At 61.7% G+C, this 19,804-nt stretch overlaps 1 protein-coding gene across 14 annotated transcripts in view; it reads right to left on the bottom strand.

Moving 5' to 3' along the window:
- PALM (paralemmin) overlaps positions 1 to 19,356 on the bottom strand; it is a 34,595-nt gene extending 15,239 nt beyond the window's left edge. For 2 of the 14 annotated variants that reach the window (XM_035285845.3, XM_035285849.3), the window contains exons 1-5: positions 19,145 to 19,356; positions 5,342 to 5,393; positions 4,471 to 4,551; positions 3,670 to 3,800; positions 294 to 420 (exon numbers count right to left, since the gene is read on the bottom strand). In XM_035285845.3, coding sequence (XP_035141736.1) covers positions 294 to 420; positions 3,670 to 3,800; positions 4,471 to 4,551; positions 5,342 to 5,393; positions 19,145 to 19,149 — 396 coding nt within the window. In that variant the 5' untranslated portion in view covers positions 19,150 to 19,356. Of the gene's footprint in view, positions 1 to 293; positions 421 to 3,669; positions 3,801 to 4,470; positions 4,552 to 5,341; positions 5,394 to 10,202; positions 10,320 to 10,652; positions 10,756 to 18,768; positions 19,086 to 19,144 lie in introns of those variants that run through there. The other 12 variants (XM_035285847.3, XM_035285851.3, XM_035285844.2 and 9 more) reach the window with 7 other exon arrangements.
- Between the last annotated feature and the right edge of the window lie 448 nt (positions 19,357 to 19,804).

Below are 19,804 nucleotides of genomic sequence, written 5' to 3'. Positions count from 1 at the left end.
ACTAAAGGTGGCTGGCCGTGGTGGCGTGTGCCTGCGGCCCCAGCTACTCGGGAGGTTGACGCTGCTCCGATTACTCCCTGGCCTTACAGATGGGGAAACCCAGGCCCAGAGAGGCGAAACCATGCGTGTGTCCCAGCTCACACAGCTGGGAAGAGAGGCCCCGGCGAGGCTGACCTCCAAGCTCCTAGCTCTGTGCCTGTCCCCTCAGCTGCACTGAGATGGAAGGGGTGGGGTCTCGACCTGGGACCTGTGGGAGTGGGTGCCTGGGGACCCGCCCCCCAGCCGCCCCTAACCTGCTGTGAATTGATCACCACCTCTGTCTTGCGTTCCTCCTTGGCTGGGCTCGGGGCCACGGCGTTCTCCTTGGCAGAGGCTGGGGTGGAGTCTCCACGCTCCAGGACCTCGATTTCCTTCTCCAGCCTGCGGAGAGGGTGTGCCTATGAGGGTGACGTTCCCGCATCCCCCTTGCGGCCCTGAGAACCTTCCATGCGACAGCTCCCCAGATTTCTTCCTTTTTTTTTTTGAGACGGAGTTTCGCTCTTGTTACCCAGGCTGGAGGGCAATGGTGCGATCTTGGCTCACCGCAACCTCCGCCTCCTGGGTTCAGGCAATTCTCCTGCCTCAGCCTCCCGAGTAGCTGGGATTACAGGCACGCGCCACCATGCCCAGCTAATTTTTGTATTTTTAGTAGAGACGGGGTTTCACCATGTTGACCAGGATGGTCTCGATCTCTTGACCTCATGATCCACCTGCCTCGGCCTCCCAAAGTGCTGGGATTACAGGCGTGAGCCTCCACGCCTGGCCTAGATCCCCAAATTTAATGCTCCCCGGCAGCCCCGAGAGGTAAACCCATCACGCTCTTTCACGGTGGGGGACCAGGGCTGGCCCTCCATGTCCGCTTACCACGGCCTCTGCTGTTTACCTCACTATCTGTCTCAAACTCTCTTTTCCCTCTCAAATCTGTCTTTTAACAGGAAACTTTATCTCTCTGGGAAAACTGGAAAAACCATGTCACTTTCCAAGCATGAGAAGAAAACAGTACAAACAGATCCAGGAAAACAACAAGGGATGTGAAATCCCAGCCCGGGGCTTTGGTGAGGGCGGGCGGCATTAAAGGCAGCACAGCCCCGGCCCCCAGACCGGACAGACCTGGGCTGAGTCCGTAGGTCTAACGAGGTGGGCCCAGGCTGGCAAGCTGGACACAGAGCCAGATCTGTGCACCCCCAGGAAGAGGGATCCAGCCCAGGGTCAGCCTGGAGGGCTTCCTGTAGGAGGTGTCTGAGCAGAGGCGCTGATCGGGCAGAAGGTGGGCATGGAGACTCAGGCCCGCTCAGTTTCGGTACCTGACAACCGGGTTGCCTGGGGAGGCGTGAGGCTGAGGCCCCTAAAAGCATACTAGGTCTCAAGCCAGGTCTCTGCCCTATGTGGAGGGGCCTGAGCCTGTGCTCTCTAGGGCTGAACCCAGCAGGGCTGGGGTGAAAAGAAGCTCAACGTGCCCAGCGCCCATGGCCAGTAACTCCCACTGCCTCTGCCCTGGTGTCCAACTTTCCACCTCTCCGCAGACAGGGCCAGGCCCGTCTCAGCCCCACCTCTGAACACCCAGGGCAGCCCAGGCACACAGCTGGTGCTTAATGTTTGCTGGAATTAAGATGCGCACGGCGGGGGTTTTGCCTCCCTGGTTCACGGGTGAGGAGACTGAGGCCCCAGGAGTCAGTTACACTCAGCTCATTCCAAGGCTCCAAACCCACCAGAACTGCCCCTACCCCGTCCATGCCTTTCTTTTCTCTCTAAGATGGAGTTTTGCTCTTGCTGCCCAGGCTGGAGTGCAATGGCAGGATCTCGGCTCACCGCAACCTCCGCCTCCCGGGTTCAAGCGATTCTCCGGGTTCAAGCGATTCTCCGGCTTAGCCTCCGGTACTGCTGGGATTACAGGTGCGCACCACCACGCGGGCTAATGTTTTTTTGTATTTTTAGTAGAGACAGAGTTTCTCCAAGTTGGTCAGGCTGGTCTTGAGCTCCGTCTCATGTGATCTGCCCGCCTTGGCCTCCCAAAGTGCTGGGATTACAAGTGTGTGCCACCGTGCCCAGCCCCCCCCCGTTTTCTTTTTAAGACGGAGTCTCACTCAGTCACCCAGGCTGGAGTGAAGTGGCAAAATCTTGGCTCAGGGCAGCCTCTGTCTCCTGGGTTTGAGCAAGTCTCCTGCCTCAGCCTCCTGAGTAACTGGGATTCCAGGTGCCCGTCACCACGCCCGGCTAGTTTTTGTATATTTTAGTAGAGACAGGGTTTTGCCATGTTGGCCAGGCTGGTTTAGAACTCCTGACCTCAGCCTCCCAAAGTGCTGGGATTATAGATGTGAGCAACTGCCCATACCTGGCACGTCCATGCCTTCATTTTATTTATTTATTTATTTATTTATTTTTTTGAGACAGATTCTCACCCTGACACCCAGGCTTGAGTGCAGTGGCACAATCTCGGCTCACGGCAACCTCTGCTTCCCGGGTTCAAGTGATTCTCCTGCCTCAGCCTCCCTAGTAACTGGGATTAGTAGCACACACCACCATGCCCGGCTAATATTTGTATTTTTGGTAGAGACGGGGTTTCTCCGTGTTGGTCAGGCTGGTCTCCAACTCCTGACCTCAATTGATCCAGCAGCCTCGGCCTCCAAAGTGCTGGGATTACAGGCGTGAGCCGCCACACCCAGCCCGTCCATGCCACTACCCAGGGAGAGAGACGTCCACCCCGAACCACCCCCACACATGCTTTCTTCAAGGCAAACAGGCAGAACCGGGCAGGGACGGGGCCCCCACGGGGGTCAGATCCCAGGGTCCGGGAGAGGCCGGCAAGGCCGGTGTCAGGCCCTGGTGCCGTGTGACCCGCAGGCCTCCTCCCTCAGAGCCCCTTCCCTGGCCAGGGCAGGCATCTGGAATCTCGGTCATCACTTCCCTCTGCCCTGACCCTGCTGCCCCTAGCAGAGCCCGGGCCTCCCGCCGGCCGGAAACTCCAGGCCTTTGGTCCCAGCCCCCACAGGGATGGCCACTTTCTTTCCCCATCCTGTCCCCATCCTGCCCCCGCCTGGGCTTCCTGCGGGCGCAGCTGCTCAGCATCCACCCTGTTCGCACCGAGGGAGCACTAGCCTGACGGCTGGGCTGGCGCCAGGAAGCCCCCGGGGAGGCCTGTGGCGGCAACACGCGGCTCCAGGGACCCACGAGGCGACCCCATGTCCCTCACCGGCTCAAATGGGGACGGCGGGAGGGGAAGGGGGTGACTCTCTGCCCGAAGCCATTCTGCCGGCCTTGTCCCCAGCAAGCTGCCCGGGCCCAGGCAGAGCCCCCGGCCTGCTCCGTCACCCCTCTCAAAGCACCTTGGGTCCTGGCCTGCCCCATCCACGCATCCCCCTCAAAGCACACTGACGGCTCTTCCCACCCACACCCTCCCGGGAGCCAGTGGCCCTGAGGCCCAACCCAGCCTGTCGCACCCCCACCCCCGCCCCCGCCCCTGTCTCACCCGTGCCTCGGCTCCCCTTCCCCCAGCCCCATCGCACCCCTGCCTCGGCCCCCCTCCCCCCAGCCCCATCGCACCTTTGCCGCGGCTCCCCCCAGCCCCGTCGCACCCCTGCCTCGGCCCCCCCCCGACCCCCGGCCCCGTCGAACCCCTGCCACAGCCCCCACCTGGACACTGAGTCCTCCAGCAGCCGTGTCTTCTGCTCGTCCTCCTGCATCTGCCTCCTCAGGTCCTCGTCCCCCTCCGAGGCCGAGGACGGCGTCCCCTCCAGCAGCCAGCGCTCCCGCAGTGCCTTGGACTGGGCGGCAGGGGTCCAGGTCAGAGATGGGGACGGGGTCAGCGTTGGGGTTGGAATTGGGGTTGAGGTCACAATCAGGGTCACCATAGGGCAGGGGTGGCTTCGGCCTCAATGCCGCCTGGGTCTCGAGGACCTTGGGTCCTGGAGAAAGGTCACCTCTGCCTCCCTGGTGCCCTGAGGCTGCCTGGCCCTGGGTCCTGGGGAAAGTTGGCCTCTGCCCCCCTGGGCCTGGGTCCTGGGGAAAAGTTGGCCTCTGCCCCCCTGGGCCTGGGTCCTGGGGAAAGGCGGCCTCTGCCCCCCTGGGCCCGGGTCCTGCGGAAAGGCGGCCTCTGCCCCCCTGGGCCTGGGTCCTGGGGAAAGTTGGCCTCTGCCCCACTGGGCCTGGGTCCTGGGGAAAGTTGGCCTCTGCCCCCCTGGGCCTGGGTCCTGGGGAAAAGTTGGCCTCTGCCCCCCTGGCCCTGGGTCCTGGGGAAAGGCGGCCTCTGCCCCCCTGGGCCTGGGTCCTGGGGAAAGGCGGCCTCTGCCCCCCTGGGCCCGGGTCCTGCGGAAAGGCGGCCTCTGCCCCCCTGGGCCTGGGTCCTGGGGAAAGTTGGCCTCTGCCCCACTGGGCCTGGGTCCTGGGGAAAGGCGGCCTCTGCCCCCCGGCCCTGGGTCCCAGCCCCACCCGCACCTTCAGGTGCTGCAGCTGCCTCCGCTCGTCCTCCAGCTGCCGACGCTTGTTCTCAATCTCTGCCTGCCGCTTCCGCTTCTCCTGTGGGGAGAGCCAGGCGGGGCTGGGGCCAGGCGTGGGGGACCCAGAGATCCCCCCCCACACCCACGGGAGGCTGTGCCTAGCCCGACCCTGCCTGTCCGCATGGCCATCTGGCTCCCAGGCCACAGCGGACGGACCACTGCACTCCTGCGAGACTCTGTCTCAAAAACAAATGACTGGCCGGGTGCGGTGGCTCACGCCTGTCGTCCCAGCCACTTTGGGAGGCTGAGGCGGGAGCATCACTTGAGTTCAGGAGTTCAAGACCAGCTCGGACAACACGGCAAAATTCCGTCTTTACTAAAAATACAAAAATTAGCCGGGCGTGGTGGTGGGCGCCTGTAATCCCAGCTACTCAAGAGGCTGAGGCAGGAGAATCACTTGAACCCGGGAATTGGGGTCCCAGTGGGGGGGTGGGGGGGTGGTCACAGAGAGAGGTCAGCTGGCCCCGAGGGGGTCTTCTTGAGTTGGAGGTCACCAAGACAGTATCAAATCACATTGGTGCTCCCGCCACCAAAGCCCATTTTACTGCAGGACGAGGGCTCCAGGGGATCCCAGCCCCCGTTTCTCCGCTGACCCATCAGGCAGGGGGAGGCCGGGGTCCTGGACACGTGGACTCAGGGGTCTCTACTTTCAGTCTCTGCAGGTCAGCAAGACCTAAGATCCACAAGCAAATAACTCACCACCCCCCACGCCCCGGCTCCAGGTTCTAGGATAGGCCTGGGCCCCGAGACCCCGGGTCCCCCCACCTCCCCACGCCGACCACGCTGTCTGCGGGGCGTCGGAAACTCACTGCGATGGCCTGCAGCCGCTCCTGCTGGGACGTGGTCTCTGCCGACAGGACCCTGGGGGAGGGGAGAGAAGGCTCGCTGAGACCCGCTTGCTGTCAGGCGCGGTTTGAATCCCAGCTCTGCCTCTTCCCCCAGGGGTAACCAGGGCAAGTGATTCATCTTTGAACCTACTTCCCTTCTGTAAAGTGGGACCCTCCCTGCTCCCACAGCGGCCAAGGAAGCCAGGACAGGAGGGGAAGAACCTCTTAGCAACCAGGAAGGGTTTGGGGAGAAGGGGGCCTTGAGGGAGGGCCACCGAGGATGCATAGGAGTTCACCAGGCATCAAAGGCCAGAGGGGTGTTTCAGGAACAAGGAAGTGTATTACCTCCCGGCCCAGACCAGAAGACGGATCGGGACAGTCCTCTCCGCACCCTCGTGCCCACCGGGACCTACTCTCCAGGCCCAGGAGGGGCGCAGAGTGGGTGAAAGACCCACAAGCCCCACCTCCCAAGCCTGAGTTTGCAAAAGCCCAGAGAGGGAGATAAGCCTCCCAAGGACACACAGCAAAGAAGCAAAGCTGGGGGTCAACCCCAGACTCTCTCTCATCCAATCACTGTCTTTTTTACATATTTTTTTGAGACTGAGTTTCATTCTTGTCACCCAGGCTGGAGGGCATGGTGCAATCTCAGCTCACTACAACCTCCGCCTCCCGGGTTCAAGCGATTCTCCTGCCTCAGCCTCCTGAGAAGCTGGGACAACAGGTACCCACCACCATCCCTGGCTAATTTTTGTATTTTTAGTAGAGACGGGGTTTCACCATGTTGCCAGGCTGGTCTCGAACTGACCTCAGCTGATCCACCCGCCTTGGCCTCCCAGCGTTGGGATTACAGGCGTGAGCCACTGTGCGCAGCCCAATACTTCTCTTTTGAGAAGACTGCACGGTGCACCCACAGCAACTCCCAGAGCTGGTATGCAGCAGGCGCTTAACAAATGTCAGGGGCAGGGCAGGGCGGGGCGCGGTGGCTCGCGCCTGTAGTGCCAGCACTTTGGGAGGCCGAGACGGGCGACCACCTGAGGTTGGTGTCCAACGTGGGAAAACCCCATCTTTAGTAAAAATACAAAATTAGCCGGGTGTGGTGGCAGCGCCTGTAGTCTCTGATCAAAGCCCTCGCCACCCCTGCCAGGCACCCACCACACACTCACTTGCCCAGGAAAGAATCGAAAAGTTCTGTGACTCTCTGACCCTCCCCGCCCCCAGCAACCTCGCCCTGCGGGTCCGAAACCTGGTGCAAAGTGCCCCCTCCTCATCCGTCTGCAGCCCTGGGGTCCACACCCCGAGTCCAGGTCAGCCCCGCCCCACTGCTTTCTCGCTCGCCCTCCCCACCTGCCAGAGGAGTTTGCCACGTAACCCCTCCGCTCCGTGGTCTGTGAGCCTCTGAAAGCCGCACACAGTAGGTGCTTAGTGAGCGCAAGGAGCAGGCCCGGCGCAGTGGCTCAAGCCTGTAATCCCAGCACTTTGGGAGGCCAAGGCGGGTGGATCACAAGGTCGAGAGATCGAGACCATCCCGGTCAACATGATGAAACCCCGTCTCTACTAAAAATACAAAAAATGAACTGGGCATGGTGGCGCGTGCCTGTAATCCCAGCTACTCGGGAGGCTGAGGCAGGAGAATTGCCTGAACCCAGGAGGCGGAGGTTGCGGTGAGCCGAGATCGCGCCATTGCCCTTCAGCCTGGGTAACAAGAGCGAAACTCCCGTCTCAAAAAAAAAAACCAAAAAAACCCCAAACAGACCCCACAAGGAGCAAGGAAGTCCTAGACGGGGGTTGGGCACTGTGAGGACAAGGATCCTCAGGCCTCCAGGGCTGTGCAACGGGGCGGGGAGAGGAGGGTGGTGGTTGGCGGTGGGGGTCCCAAGCTCCAGTAGGGGGTTTCTGGAGAATCCGGCCTGTGTCCTAAACAATCCCAGGTCTCTGGGAGGCATCAAGACGGGGAGGTCCAGGCTGACGGGCAGGGCCTGGCGGGAACCAGGGGTGCAGCAGGTGTCGGGACAGACTCCCCCAGCCCCTCAGGGTCTTACCTTCCCAGAGACTGAAACCGCAGCCCGCCCTTTGTGTCTGCCGCTGCCCCGGCCCTCTCAGCCTGGTGTCAGGACCCATAGCCAGCCCTGCCTCCAAGGAGCCCCCGAGCCTCTCTGGACCTCAGTTTCCCCATCCACACGAACACGGAGGCACGGATACCTACAGCTCCAAGGCCTGCTGTGACCCTCATCCCCATCCCCTCCCCGGTTCAGCAGGGAAACAAACTGAACAGGGAACTGGCCGGCCCCAAGCCCTGGCCTGGGAGGCCGCTCCGGGTCACGACTTCCCTGCAGCCTGAGGCACCCGCCTGCCCACCCCACTCGGGTTCAGTTTCCTGGCCCTGCTGAGGCCTGTGAAGTTGTCTGGCTCCCATGCCCCAGTGGTGACCCCACCGGCTCCTCCCTTCCTGGCAGGTGACACCTACCCTTCCTGGTGCCTCCCAGGGCTTGGGAGCACCAGCCACACCCTCTGTGGCTTCCCCTTCTCCCTCCTCAGTGAGGCTGTATTCACTGGGTGGGGTTCAGGAACGGCTTGATCCAGGTTTCTGGCTTGGGGGCCCTTCCTGAATGGCCCAATCAGCTGGAGTTCCGGGTCAACCCCACAGTCCCGGGTGATGCAGGCAGCAAGCCATCCCCTGTGTCTTTGCTGGAGGCCTGGGCTCTGGCTTCCTGCCCACCTCACATTCCCCACTCCAGCCCAGGCCTCCAGCGTTCCCTGCCGAGTCCGTGCCCCCTCACAGCTCCCTCTTCACCGGCCAGCCAGAGGCAGCTTCTCAAAAAGAGAATCACACCCTGAGCTGGGTGCGGTGGCTCATGCCTGTAATCCCAGCACTTTGGGAGGCCAAGGCCAGTGGACTGCTTGAACCCCGAAGTTCAAGACCAGCCTAAGCAACATAGCAAGAGCCTGTCTCTACAAAAATAAATAAAAAGCCAGGTGTGCTGATGTGTTCCTGTGGTCCCAGCTGCTTGGGGGACTGAGGTGGGAGGATCACTTGAACCCGGGAGGTGGAGGCTGCAGTGAACTGTGATTGTGCCACTGCGCTCCAGCCTGGGTGACAGAGCAAGACCTTGTCTCAAAAAAATAAAAAATAAATAAAAAAAGAAGGCCAGGCACAGTGGCTCATTCCTGTAATCCTAGCACTTTGGGAGACCGAGGTGGGTGGGTCGCTTGAGGTCAGGAGTTCAAGGCCAGCCTGGCCAACATGGTGAAACCCTGTCTCTACTAAAAATACAAAAATTAGCCAGGCCCCTGTAGTCCCAGCTACTCGGGAGACTGAAGCAGGAGAATCGCTTGAATCCAGGAGGCAGAGGTTGCAGTGAGCCGAGATTGCACCACTGTACTCCAGCCTGGGTGACAGAGCAAGACTCCGACTCAAAAAATAGTAACAATAATCACACAGACCCTGTCCCTCTCCTGCTCTAGAGGCTCCCATCAGCCCTTGAAGGAACTCCCCAGGCCCCCCTTCACTTTCCCCTGGTGGGTCTGTTCCTGGAGAGCCCCCCTGGCTGTGCACCAGGCCCCCCACCCCAGGGCCTCTCACACGGTCCCCCCTGTCCCGCACCCTCTTCCCATGACTGGATGCTGTCCCTGGAGGGCCACACCACAGTCCTGGATTCCAGCTCTAAGTGGGCTCGGGGCCACCTCGGAGGGAGCAGAGCTGGGGCGGGAGGTCCACAAAACAGAGGGACCCCGGGCCCCACGATCAGGCTGCGCACCACCCGCCCAGGGCCCGTCCCCACCCGGCAAGCAGGTGGCCGCTGGGGCCAGACCAGGAACCGGGGACAGAGAAACGGCTGTGCGGCCGCCTTCCGGGCTGGGGACAAGGCGGCAGTGTCCTCGGGGCAGCCTGTCCCAGCCGGGCTGGCCAGGGCGGGGGAAGGTCAGGCAGGCGGGTGGGCGGGGGACGCATGGGAAGCAGCCCCAGGGCGCAGGCCGCGCGCCCCCCTCGCCCCTCCCCAGGCCCGGGCGCCCCCCGCCCCTCCCCAGGCCCAGGCGCCCCCCCGCCCCTCTCCAGACCCCGACGCCCCCCTCGCCCCTCCCCAGGCCTCGATGCCCCCCCGCCCCTCCCCAGGCCCGGGCGCCCCCTCGCCCCTCCCCAGGCCTGGGCGCCACCGCCCCGGGTGATGGATGGCGGGGCCCGCGGGAGGCGGTCGCCGTGGCAACCGCGCAGTCCCCATGGCAACGCCGAGGCCCTGCGCGCGGGGGTGGGGCCGGCGCTCAGCATCTCCCGCCCCCGGCCCGCTTTGGGGGGTGAGGGGGGGGACCAGGCGGGGACGAGGCTTCGTGCCTGGCCTGGGGCAGCCTCGAGACGCGGGACGGGTCGGGGGTTACTCCCCGCGCTGCGGCTGGGGGATGGGAGGGGGCCCATCTGGGCGTCGGGGCGCCAGCTCAGGAAGGGGCTTCCATCCGGGAAGGGTGTGGACCCGCCCCCGACGCCGGGTAGCCAAGGTCAAGCCAACACCACGTTCCACGTCACAGATCCGAAAAACCACGCGAAATACGACCACGACGCGCGTTACAAACAGCCAGAAACCGAGAACACCTCCCCCAGCCTCATTCCCTCCGGCGCCGGATCAGCCCCATTTCACAGACGGGGAAACTGAGGCCGGGGCCGCGCGTCTTCGCGGGGGCAGTCATTTATCCTCCTGCGGGTGGGGCCGGCCAGGCGCGTGGGATGCTCACTCCCGCGTGGTCAGCGGGGCTGGGCCCAGGACCCCAGCGCGGGGCTTCCCGGGTCGGCGGAGGCCTCAGGCTCCGCGGGGCGCAGGGAAGGAGGCGGAGGTCAGATCACAAAAGGTCTTACATGGTGGGCGGAGAAGCTGAGTCCCGGCCAAAAGGCGTGGGTCCTGGTCCCGCTGGGTGCGCTGGGGCCGGTCCTGGGTCTCGAGCCTTCCTGGCTCCCGGCGGCCGCGCAGAGCCCGAGGAGCGCCGCGCCTCCCGCCCGACGCCCACCCCGGCGCGCACCGGCCTCCCGTCCCCGCGCGATGCTTTTTACGGCGGGCGCGTGGCGATGTGGGCGGCCCGGGGCCCCGCGAGGGCGTCGTCTGGAGCGCGTGAGATAATCCGGCTCCGGGAGATGAGTTAACGAGGCCCAGACCCAGCCCGAGCCCCGCGGAGGCCTCGGTGGTGCGGGGCGTTGCTGTTGGAAGGGTCCAGGGAGGATACGCAACGGCCAAGGTCACCCAGCGAGCAGGGCGGCCCCGCCAGGGGCGGGAGGGGTGTGTGTGTGTGTGACATGGGGGGGGGGACGCACTGGTCCTTCCAGAACGCACGGTCGGGGCAGCTCCAGCCACGACGACGGGGTCCCTGCCCGGCCAGCGCCGAGCCCAGCACCGGGAACATTCCTGCTGCTAATTGAAAGGAAACAGCTGACGGTGACCTTGGCCATTGTGGGGGGTGGGGAGTCACGCGGGGCGGGGAGGGGGGGAGGGGGCGGCTGCTTCCCCCACCGAGCAGGGGATGGCGTCTGGGGAGTCTGGACCCCAGCTGCTTCCCACCCCCGTGATACTCTGTGTCCTCAGAGCCTGTGTCTCTCCTGAGCCCCGGCACCTCCGGCCCTCTTTCCTCAACTGCCCTGCCCTGCTCCAAGCCAGAGCTCAAGCCCTGATGTCCGCCCCTCAGCCTTCAACAGTTCCCGGCTTCTCCTTTCCCTTCTCCACCACCAAGATCCGCTCAAGCCACCTCCTCCCAGACCCACCAGGATGCAGTACAGAGGTCCCCTGCGCCACCCCATCTCTGGTGAGGCAAACAGCATGTGTTGGGGGGGCACTGAGAACCCTAAACGAGTGAAGGCAGAGAGGCATCACCCCGTGGGGTAGAGGAGAAGACCACAGACGAAGGGAAGCAAATCTATTGCTCATTAACCTGGGGTGGAAAGAAGAGGTGGACCCTGCCCAGGCCCTCGGGAAGACAGGGCAGTGAGGCGTGAATGGGGCCGGGCTCTGGCTTTCGGCAGGATCTCAGGGCAAAGTAGGCTGCAGAGGCCCCATTTTCCTCCCCCCACAACTGCACTCCAGCCACACTCCTGAGACCACACTCCTGAGACGTCCTGCAGAGATCCCTCCACAGGGCCACGTGCTGGCTGCGCCCCGGCCGGGTACACCATACCCCAGCCCTCCACGGGCCTCGCTCCTAAGGCCTTCCCGCAGATGCCACCTCCTCATTCAGGCCTTCTCTGGCCTTCCTTTCACCCCGAAGCACCCTCTGCAGCTCTCTCCACGGGGATCACTTTACTTATGTTTTTCTTTTTTCTTTCTGAGATTGAGTTTCACTCTTTTTGCCCAGGCTGGAGTACAGCCTGATCTCCACTCACTGCAACCTCTGCCTCCCGGGTTCAAGTGACTCTTCTGCCTCGGCCTCCCAAGTAGCTGGGATTACGGACGCCCGCCACGATGCCAGGCTGATTTGTATTTTTAGTAGAGACAGGGTTTCACCGTGTTGGCCAGGCTGGTCTCAAACTCCTGACCCCAGGTGATCCTCTCGCCTCGGCCTCCCAGAGTGCTGGGATGACTGGCGTGAGCCACCACGCCGGGCCGACTTATTTTTTCTTGTCTTCCCACCAGGACGGCAACTGTGTCATTTTTATCTCTGCCATGTCCCTGGCACCAGGTATACAGCAGGTGCTCAATAAATGCTTGCTGGCCCAGGGAGTCTGTTAGGGTCTTTCCATCTTCAGAGGAAGCCCCCACCCAGAGGTCCCCCCAGTCTCAGCCCCGTCTTCTCACGCTCCCACCAGTCCCAGGGCCACCTGTCATCCGATCACTGCCTCTTCTTTTTAAAGAAACTCACTGTCACGACTTAGATTTATGTAAAGCAGGACCTGGACTCCTCAGCGTGAACCGAACAGAAGCTCCAGCCACCTCGGGGGGATGACAAAGTCAGATAAACCCACCCGGTGTCCATCACAGATGCCTGCGTCAACGCAACGTGGCCATCCACACACCGGAATGCCACGGGGTGCGACTCCATTTCTACGAAATGTCCAGGACCTGTCCCCTCCCCCGGCCCCTGGAGGTAATCCCCTTCCCGTTCAGTCCAGAGACAGGAAGGCGATTCGATCCAGGGGCCGGGGGAGGGGGCAGAACACCTAATGGGGACGAAGTATGTTTTGGGGGTGATGAAAATACTCTAAAATTTTGCTGAAAGATACACAACTCTGTTAATATACTAAAAACGATAGAGCTGGAACTTCAAGCAGGGACACTGTGTAGTATGTGAAATATTTATAGAAATACATAGTTTTTTTTTTTTTTTTTTTTTAGACAGAATCTCGTGATCTCTGCCCACTGCAACTTCTGCCTCCTGGGTTCAGGCAATTCTCCTGCCTCAGCCTCCCGAGTAGCCGGGACTACAGGCACGCGCCACCACACACAGCTGCTTTTTGTATTTTTAGTAGAGACGGGGTTTCACCATGTTGGCCAGGATGGTCTCGATCTCTTGACCTCATGATCCACCCACCTCAGCCTCCCAAAGTGCTGGGATTACAGGCTTGAGCCACCGCGCCCAGCTGTGAATTACATTTAATAAAGCTGTTAAGAATTGTATACAAAGACAAATAAAAAACGAAAACACACACACACACACAAAGAATCATATAGGCCGGGCACAGTGGATCACATCTGTCATCCCAGCACCCTGGGAGGCCGAGGCGGGCAAATCACAAGGTCAAGAGTTTGAGACCGGCCTGGCCAACATGGTGAGACCCCCCCCCACCTCTACAATACTCTAAAAATACAAAAAAATTATCCAGGCGTAGTGGCAGATGCCTGTAATTCCGGCTACTCTGGAGGCTGAGGCAGGAGAATCGTTTGAACCCGGGAGGCGCAGGTTGCAGTGAGCTGAGATCACACCACTGCACTGCAGCCTGGTGGCAGAGTGAGACTCCATCTCAAAAAAAAAAGGAAGAAAGAGAGAGAGAGACAGAGAAAGAAACAAAGAAAGAAAGGGGCCGGGCGCGGTGGCTCACGCCTGTAATCCCAGCTCTTTGGGAGGCCGAGGCAGGTGGATCACGAGGTCAGGAGATCGAGACCATCCTGGTCAAGATGAAACCCCGTCTCTACTAAAAATACAAAAAATTAGCTGGGAGTGGTGGCGTGTGCCTGTAATCCCGGCTACTCGGGAGGCTGAGGCAGGAGAATCGCCTCCTCGGGAGGCGGGAGGCGGAGGTTGCGGTGAGCCGAGATCGCGCCATTGCACTCTAGCCTGGGTAACAAGAGCGAAACTCTGTCTCAAAAGAAAAAGAAAGAAAGAAACAGAAAGAAAGAAATATACATATGGAGTCAAAGAAGATAACTTCAGAGCTTTAAAATATAAATAGAGAAAGATATATACACAAAGAAATGTGTAGACATACCGGTGTGCATACGTGTGTCATGGGAATGTCAGCCTTGTCAATAAGGACCAGGCTGGGGAAGGGGCTGGGGCCCTTCCCAACCCCCACGGAGTCTTGAAGCCCCTGCCGGCCTTGCTGTGAGACTTTCCATGGTCGAAAGGGTTTGAATACAAACTGATGAGGACATAAGCTTCCCACTCCCTGACGCGGGTTACTGAAGCCCCCCCAAACCTCTGTCCCTCTCCCGGCCTTCAGGGTCCCGCATCACTGCCTCAATTGCCCACAGCCTCTGCCCACCCATTCGGGGCTCCCAGGCACGACCCCGCCCCGCCGCCATTGCTGAGCATGCAGAACCTCCTGCTCAGATGCCATCACTCTGGTCCTAATCTAAGTTCTTTGTTTTTCGGAGAGAGAGAATCTTGTCCTGTCACCCAGGCTGGAGGGTAGGGGTGCAATCTCGGCTCACTGCAGCCTCTGCCCTCTGAGTTCAAGCTGCCTCAGCCTCCCAAGTAGCTGGGACTACAGGCGCCCGCCACCACACCCGGCTAATTTTTGTATTTTTAGTGAAGACAGGGTTTTACCATGTTGGTCAGGCTGATCTCGAACTCCTGACCTCAAGTGATCTACCTGCCTCGGTCTCCCAAAGTGCTGGGATTACAGGCATGAGCCACTGCACTTGGCCATAATCTAAGTCTTGCCCATCCCAAGGCCTGGCTCCTGTGGCTCCCCTTCCCTCCAGTCCAGGCTCTGTCCTGGTGACCGGCTCTGACTGTTGCTGAATTCCTTCTTGAAGCCCTAGGACAGGAGACAGCAACCCTGGCCTGACTTTACACTCCTCAGACACCAGATCAGCCATGGCTCCTCTCCTGCTCACACACCATCCACAGCTCTGAATCCTGGCATTCAAGGCCCAGCAGTAACAAACACCAAAGAGCATTCACTTCTTCCAAAGCTTTCCCACCTCCAGGCCTTTGCGCATGCCAGTCCCTTCACCAGGTGCACCCTTCTGCCTGCTGGCATGAACCCTGAAACATCCTTCTCAGAAAAGGTTCATGATGGATTGGATCAGGAAGCCTTTCTCACACCTCAGACAAGACCCTCCATGGCCTTCCAGACCCCTCTGGTGCAGCACAGCACGAGGACAGTGAGGCGGGATCATTTGTTCAATGAACAAATGATGTATTTCTTTCTCTCTTTTTTTTTTTTTAGATGGAGTCTCGCTCTTGTTACCCAGGCTGGAGTGCAATGGCGCGATCTTGGCTCACCTCCGCCTCCTGGGTTCAGGCAATTCTCCTGCCTCAGCCTCCCGAGTAGCTGGGATTACAGGCACTCACCACCATGCCCAGCTAATTTTTTTTTGTATTTTTAGTAGAGATGGGGTTTTGACATGTTTACCTGGATGGTTTTAAACTGCTGACTCTAGGTGATCCACCCGCCTCAGCCTCCCAAAGTGCTGGGATGACAGGCTCGAGCCACCTCTCTTGGCCGATACAATACTTTTTAAAAACATCAGGATGGGGGCAGTGGCTCACCAGTGTAATCCCAGTGCTTTGGGAAGCTGAGGTGGGAGGATTGCTTGAGCCCAGGGGTCTGAGACCAGCTTGGGCAACATGGGGAGACCCTGTCTGTACAAAGCAAAACAAAACATAATAATTAGCTGGGTGCGGTGGTGCCCACCGGTAATTCCAGCTATGTAAGAGGCTGGGTGGGAGGATTGCTTGAGCCCAGGATGTTGAGGCTGCAGTGAGTTATGATCACACCACTGCACTTCAGCCTGGGCAACACAGCAAGACTCAGTCTAAAAGAAAAAGAAGAAGAAGAAGAGGAGGAGGAGGAGGAGGAGGAGGAAGGAGGAAGGAGGAGGAGGAGGAGGAGGCTGGGCTCCGTGGCTCACGCCTGTAATCTCAGCACTTGGAGAGGCCAAGGCGGGCAGATCACAAGGTCAGGAGATCGAGACCACCCTGGCTAACAAGGTGAAACCCCGTCTCAACTAAAAATACAAAAATTAGCTGGGCATGGTGGCGTGTGCCTGTAATCCCAGCTACTCGGAGAGGCTGAGACAGGAGAATCGCTTCAACAGGGAGGTGGAGGTTGCAGTGAGCCGAGATCACAGCACTGCACCCGCAGCCTGGATGACACTCTGTCTCCCCCCTCAAAAGGATCAAGGGAGTTGACACACGTAAATCACTCGGATCAGGGCCGTGGAAAAAGCGAGCGCCAGTCGGGTGTGGGGACTCACACCTGTAATCTCAGCACTCTGGGGTGGCTGAGGCAGGCGGATCACCTGAGGTCCAGAGTTCAAGACCAGCATGGGCAACATGGTGAAACCCCATCTCTATTAAAAAATACAAACGTTGGCCGGGCCAGGTGGCTCATGCCTGTAATCCTAGCACTTTGGGAGGCCGAGGTGGGTGGATCACCTGAGATCAGGAGTTCAAGACCAGCCTGGGCATCATGGTGAAACCCCATCTTAAAACAAAGAAACAAACGTTAGCCAGGCGTTGTGGTATTCACCTGAGGTCGCGGCTACCTGGGAGGCAGAGGCAGGAGAACCGCTTGAACCCGGGAGGTGGAGGTTGCGGGGAGTGGAGCTCGCACCACGGCACACACACGTAAAGCACTCAGAACAGGGCCGTGGAAAGCCCACTTTAATGAGTGTATACATTAAGTCTGCACTTCTTAATCCGCCTTCCCATGCGGTGACGCCCACCTGCCATCCCAGCTACTTGGGAGGCCGAGGCGGGGGAAGGCACTTGAGCCCAGGAGTTCGAGACCAGCCTGGGCAATATGGAAGAAAGAAGAAAAGGAAAAGAAGGAAGGAAGGAAACCTCTTCCCCACATTCCACCGCCTCCTGGTTATCTGTATATTCCTTGCCTCCCAAGCCACTCAAATTTAAATCCAATTGCCTCGTTTCAAAAGGAAAGTTACATTGTGTCCAGAGCCTGAGCAAACCAGACGCCATGAAAATGAAAGCTTGTTAATAAATTCAATTATCACTAGATACTGTTGCCTTTTGACAGGCTGTGCCTCTCCTTAAAAAGGGGGAGTAGCAAGTGTGGAGGAGCCTTAAGGACCCAGTTAGCACCCAATGGAGACTTTCCTCTCGACAATTTCCAGGTCTGCCAGTGGGGAGGAGTCCGGACCGGTCTTGGCCATCTGTGCCGGCTCAAGTCTGCTCCCCTCATCCTGGGGGTTTGAGCCTTGCCTTCACCCAGGACAGGGCTGTGGGTGCTGGAGAACGGCTGCTTGCAGCCAAAATAGCCTTATTTTATCATCCAGACCACGTGTCTCTCAGGGCCACACAAATCCTCCGGGAGCAGAGACTGTCCCCAGCTCCTGCAGGACGGTGGATGGTCCCCTCGCCCCTGCACCCCGGCGGCAGCAGCGGCAGCCACTGTAATCAGCAACCCGACAGTTTTCCTTAAATCCTCACATTAGCGAAAAATAACCTGTGAATGAATGACATGGTAAATGCATTCGTTAAACTTTCCAGCGAGACGGGCACCACGGTAAACCACAGCCGGCTTCCGTGTCTTCAGGTGGAAAACCCGTGGAAACGGAAGGAAGGACGCTGCCTTCGTGCCCGAAGCCGGCTCGGGAGAAGAACCGAGGGGGCAGGTGTCCAAAACGGGGCAGCACCAGATGGGCCTCTCCCCACCCACTGTCAGCCCGGGGACCCGGGAGAGAGGCATCCTCTCATGGCAGCTCACAGCCGGTTAACGCCGGGCGCCCGTCCCATATCTGCGTCCCAAAAACCAGTGATGACCCAATGGAGGACCTGTGAGCCACCTCTGACCCAGGACCAAGAAGCCATGGGGCAGAGCAGGAGGCACCGAGGGCCCCCCAGGTGCTGTGTGACCCAGGGGTGGCAGCTGCTCCTCTCTGGGCCTCAGTATCCCCCGTGGGAAAGGTAGGGTGGCAGGAAGAAAACAATGGGGCCCCGGGGGCGTTCCCTGACCCCCTGCTCTGGGAGGGAGATCTCCTGGGTCCTCCTAGGCAGCCCCTCCTCACTGCCACACCCTGCCCAGGCCTGGCTGTCTGGAGGCCCAGAGGCTCCCCAGGGGGCCTGGAGAGCAGGGCAGATAAACAAGGCTGGGGGGTTGGGGTGCAGAGCAGGCAAGTCTGGGCCCTGGCTCCCCTGAGCCCCTGGCTGAGCTCCCGGGGCGGGGTGACAGGGAGCGGGTCAGGCCTTTGTCTGGCTTTTCACAAGCAGAGGACACTGGATGTCTCGCTTTCCCAGGGAGGGAGGGAGGCAAGGGCCCCCACCCAGCCGCGGGCGTGGCGGGTCACGGGTGAATTCCCGGGGGAAAGTTAGCAGCTTCGAAAACACGCCCAGTGGAAAGGACAGGGGGCCCCTGGCGGCCTCCAGATTCAGTCTTGGGTCCTGGGGCTGGGGTGGGGACCCGGGACCCCGCAGGACAGATGGCCCCCCTTGTCCTGAAGTGGGCAGATGGGTGACCCCAGGAGGCGCCTCCTGACCCCTGCCCGTGCAGTGCCCACCTGTGGGAGTGAGGGGCAAGGGGGCAGCTGAGCACCGAGAGGAGGGGACCCGGTGCCCGAAATGATCACGCACCCTGGCCGGTACCTGCTGTGCACAGGAACCCCTCCAATACCCCCATTTCCCGACCCCACACAGGCGCAGACGTGCGCGGGTCCAGGGACCCCAGCCCAGGGCCAGCCCACTCCCGTAGCTTCACCAGTGGAGCCCCAGCTCGGAGGCACTTCCCCGAGAGCTGGCATCGGACCCAAGCGCCCTGCTGGAAAACGCCTGGTCCTCTCCCTCCTCACACACCCCGGAGACCCGGGAAGCCGAGGGCAGCCCCTTTCCTTCCAGCGGGAACTCCGGACAACTGGCAGCCGGCCCAGGGCAGTGGCCGGGGGCCCGGGACACCCCTGGAGGCCCTTGGGAAGGGCGGGGGTGGGGGGACCTGGCCCGCGCGCGCGTTTGGGGCGCCGGGAGCCATGCGCTCAGGCTAGGGTGGGGAAAGGGTGCGCGCGAGCGCGAGGCCAGAGCCGTGCAATTTGGGGAGGGGTCGCTCCATCTCCCCGGGGCCGCCCACAGGTGGCCGGGAGCCGAGGCTCGCCCTGGAGACGCGGGCGGGGCGCGGGCGGAGACGCGAGCCTCAGCCTCCCACACCCCGCGTCCCGGACCGACCGGAGCCGCCGCTGCCGGGTCCCCACGCGCCGGGAGCAGCCACGGTCCGGGATCCGGGAGCCCCCCCCCCCCCGCGGCAGGCGCGGCCCAGTCGGCGTCTCTCCCCGGCTGAGCTGCGGCCCCAGCAGCCGCGCGCCGCCTCCTGCTCCTTGCCGGGGCCGCGATGCCCCCAGTGGGGCGCGAGAGAGGGGGGCCTCCCCCCTCCCCGGCTCCCGGCGCTCCGGGCCCCCAGCCCCGCGGCCGAGCGCGCCTACTCACTCCATCTCCCCGCCGAGGTCCGGGTGGGTCCGCGGTGCCGGGCGGGGGCGGGCGGGGGAGGGGAGGGGACGGGAGGGGACGCGGCCGGGCGGGCTAAGGCCTGGCGGCCGGGGCTGCGCGGCGCGGGGGCGGCGGCACCGGCTCGGGCATCGCCCCGCGCAAAGCGGCTGTTTATTGTCCGGGCGGCGGCGGCGGCGGCGGGCGCGGGGGGTGGGCTGGGCGCGCGCGTCCCCGGCGCGCTCCCCTCTCCCTCCCGCCCGCCCCGCTCCCCGCCCCGCTCCCCTCCCACCTCCCCGCGCCGCGAGCGGGCGCTGCGCCTCCTGCCGGCCGCGCCTCCGGCCCCCGCCCCGCGCGCCCCCCGCCCCGCGCGCCCCCCGCCCCGCGCGCCCGGCCGACCCAGAACCTCCTCGCCCAGGGCCGGCGCCCACAGGCGGCCCCCGTACCCCCGCCCGGGGGACCCCCGAGAAGGGCCTAGGTCTGGGCGCGGGCCTGGGACCCGGCTGTCACCAAGTCCCGCCCCTCCCCAGCTCCTGGGCCAGAGCTGGGACCCTCGCTAAGTCAGACAACAAGCAGACGCCTCTCCCGAGGTCCCAGGCGCCGAGGGGGACACACATTTCAGGGCGAGCGAGGGGATGGTGGGGTCTTGGGGAGGGCGGGAGG

The sequence above is a fragment of the Callithrix jacchus genome, chromosome 22, assembly GCF_049354715.1.
Source record: "Callithrix jacchus isolate 240 chromosome 22, calJac240_pri, whole genome shotgun sequence".
In the NCBI taxonomy this organism is placed as follows: Eukaryota; Metazoa; Chordata; class Mammalia; order Primates; family Cebidae; genus Callithrix; species Callithrix jacchus.
Note: the sequence above shows the minus strand (reverse complement) of the source record. Positions and strands in the feature narration are given on the sequence as shown.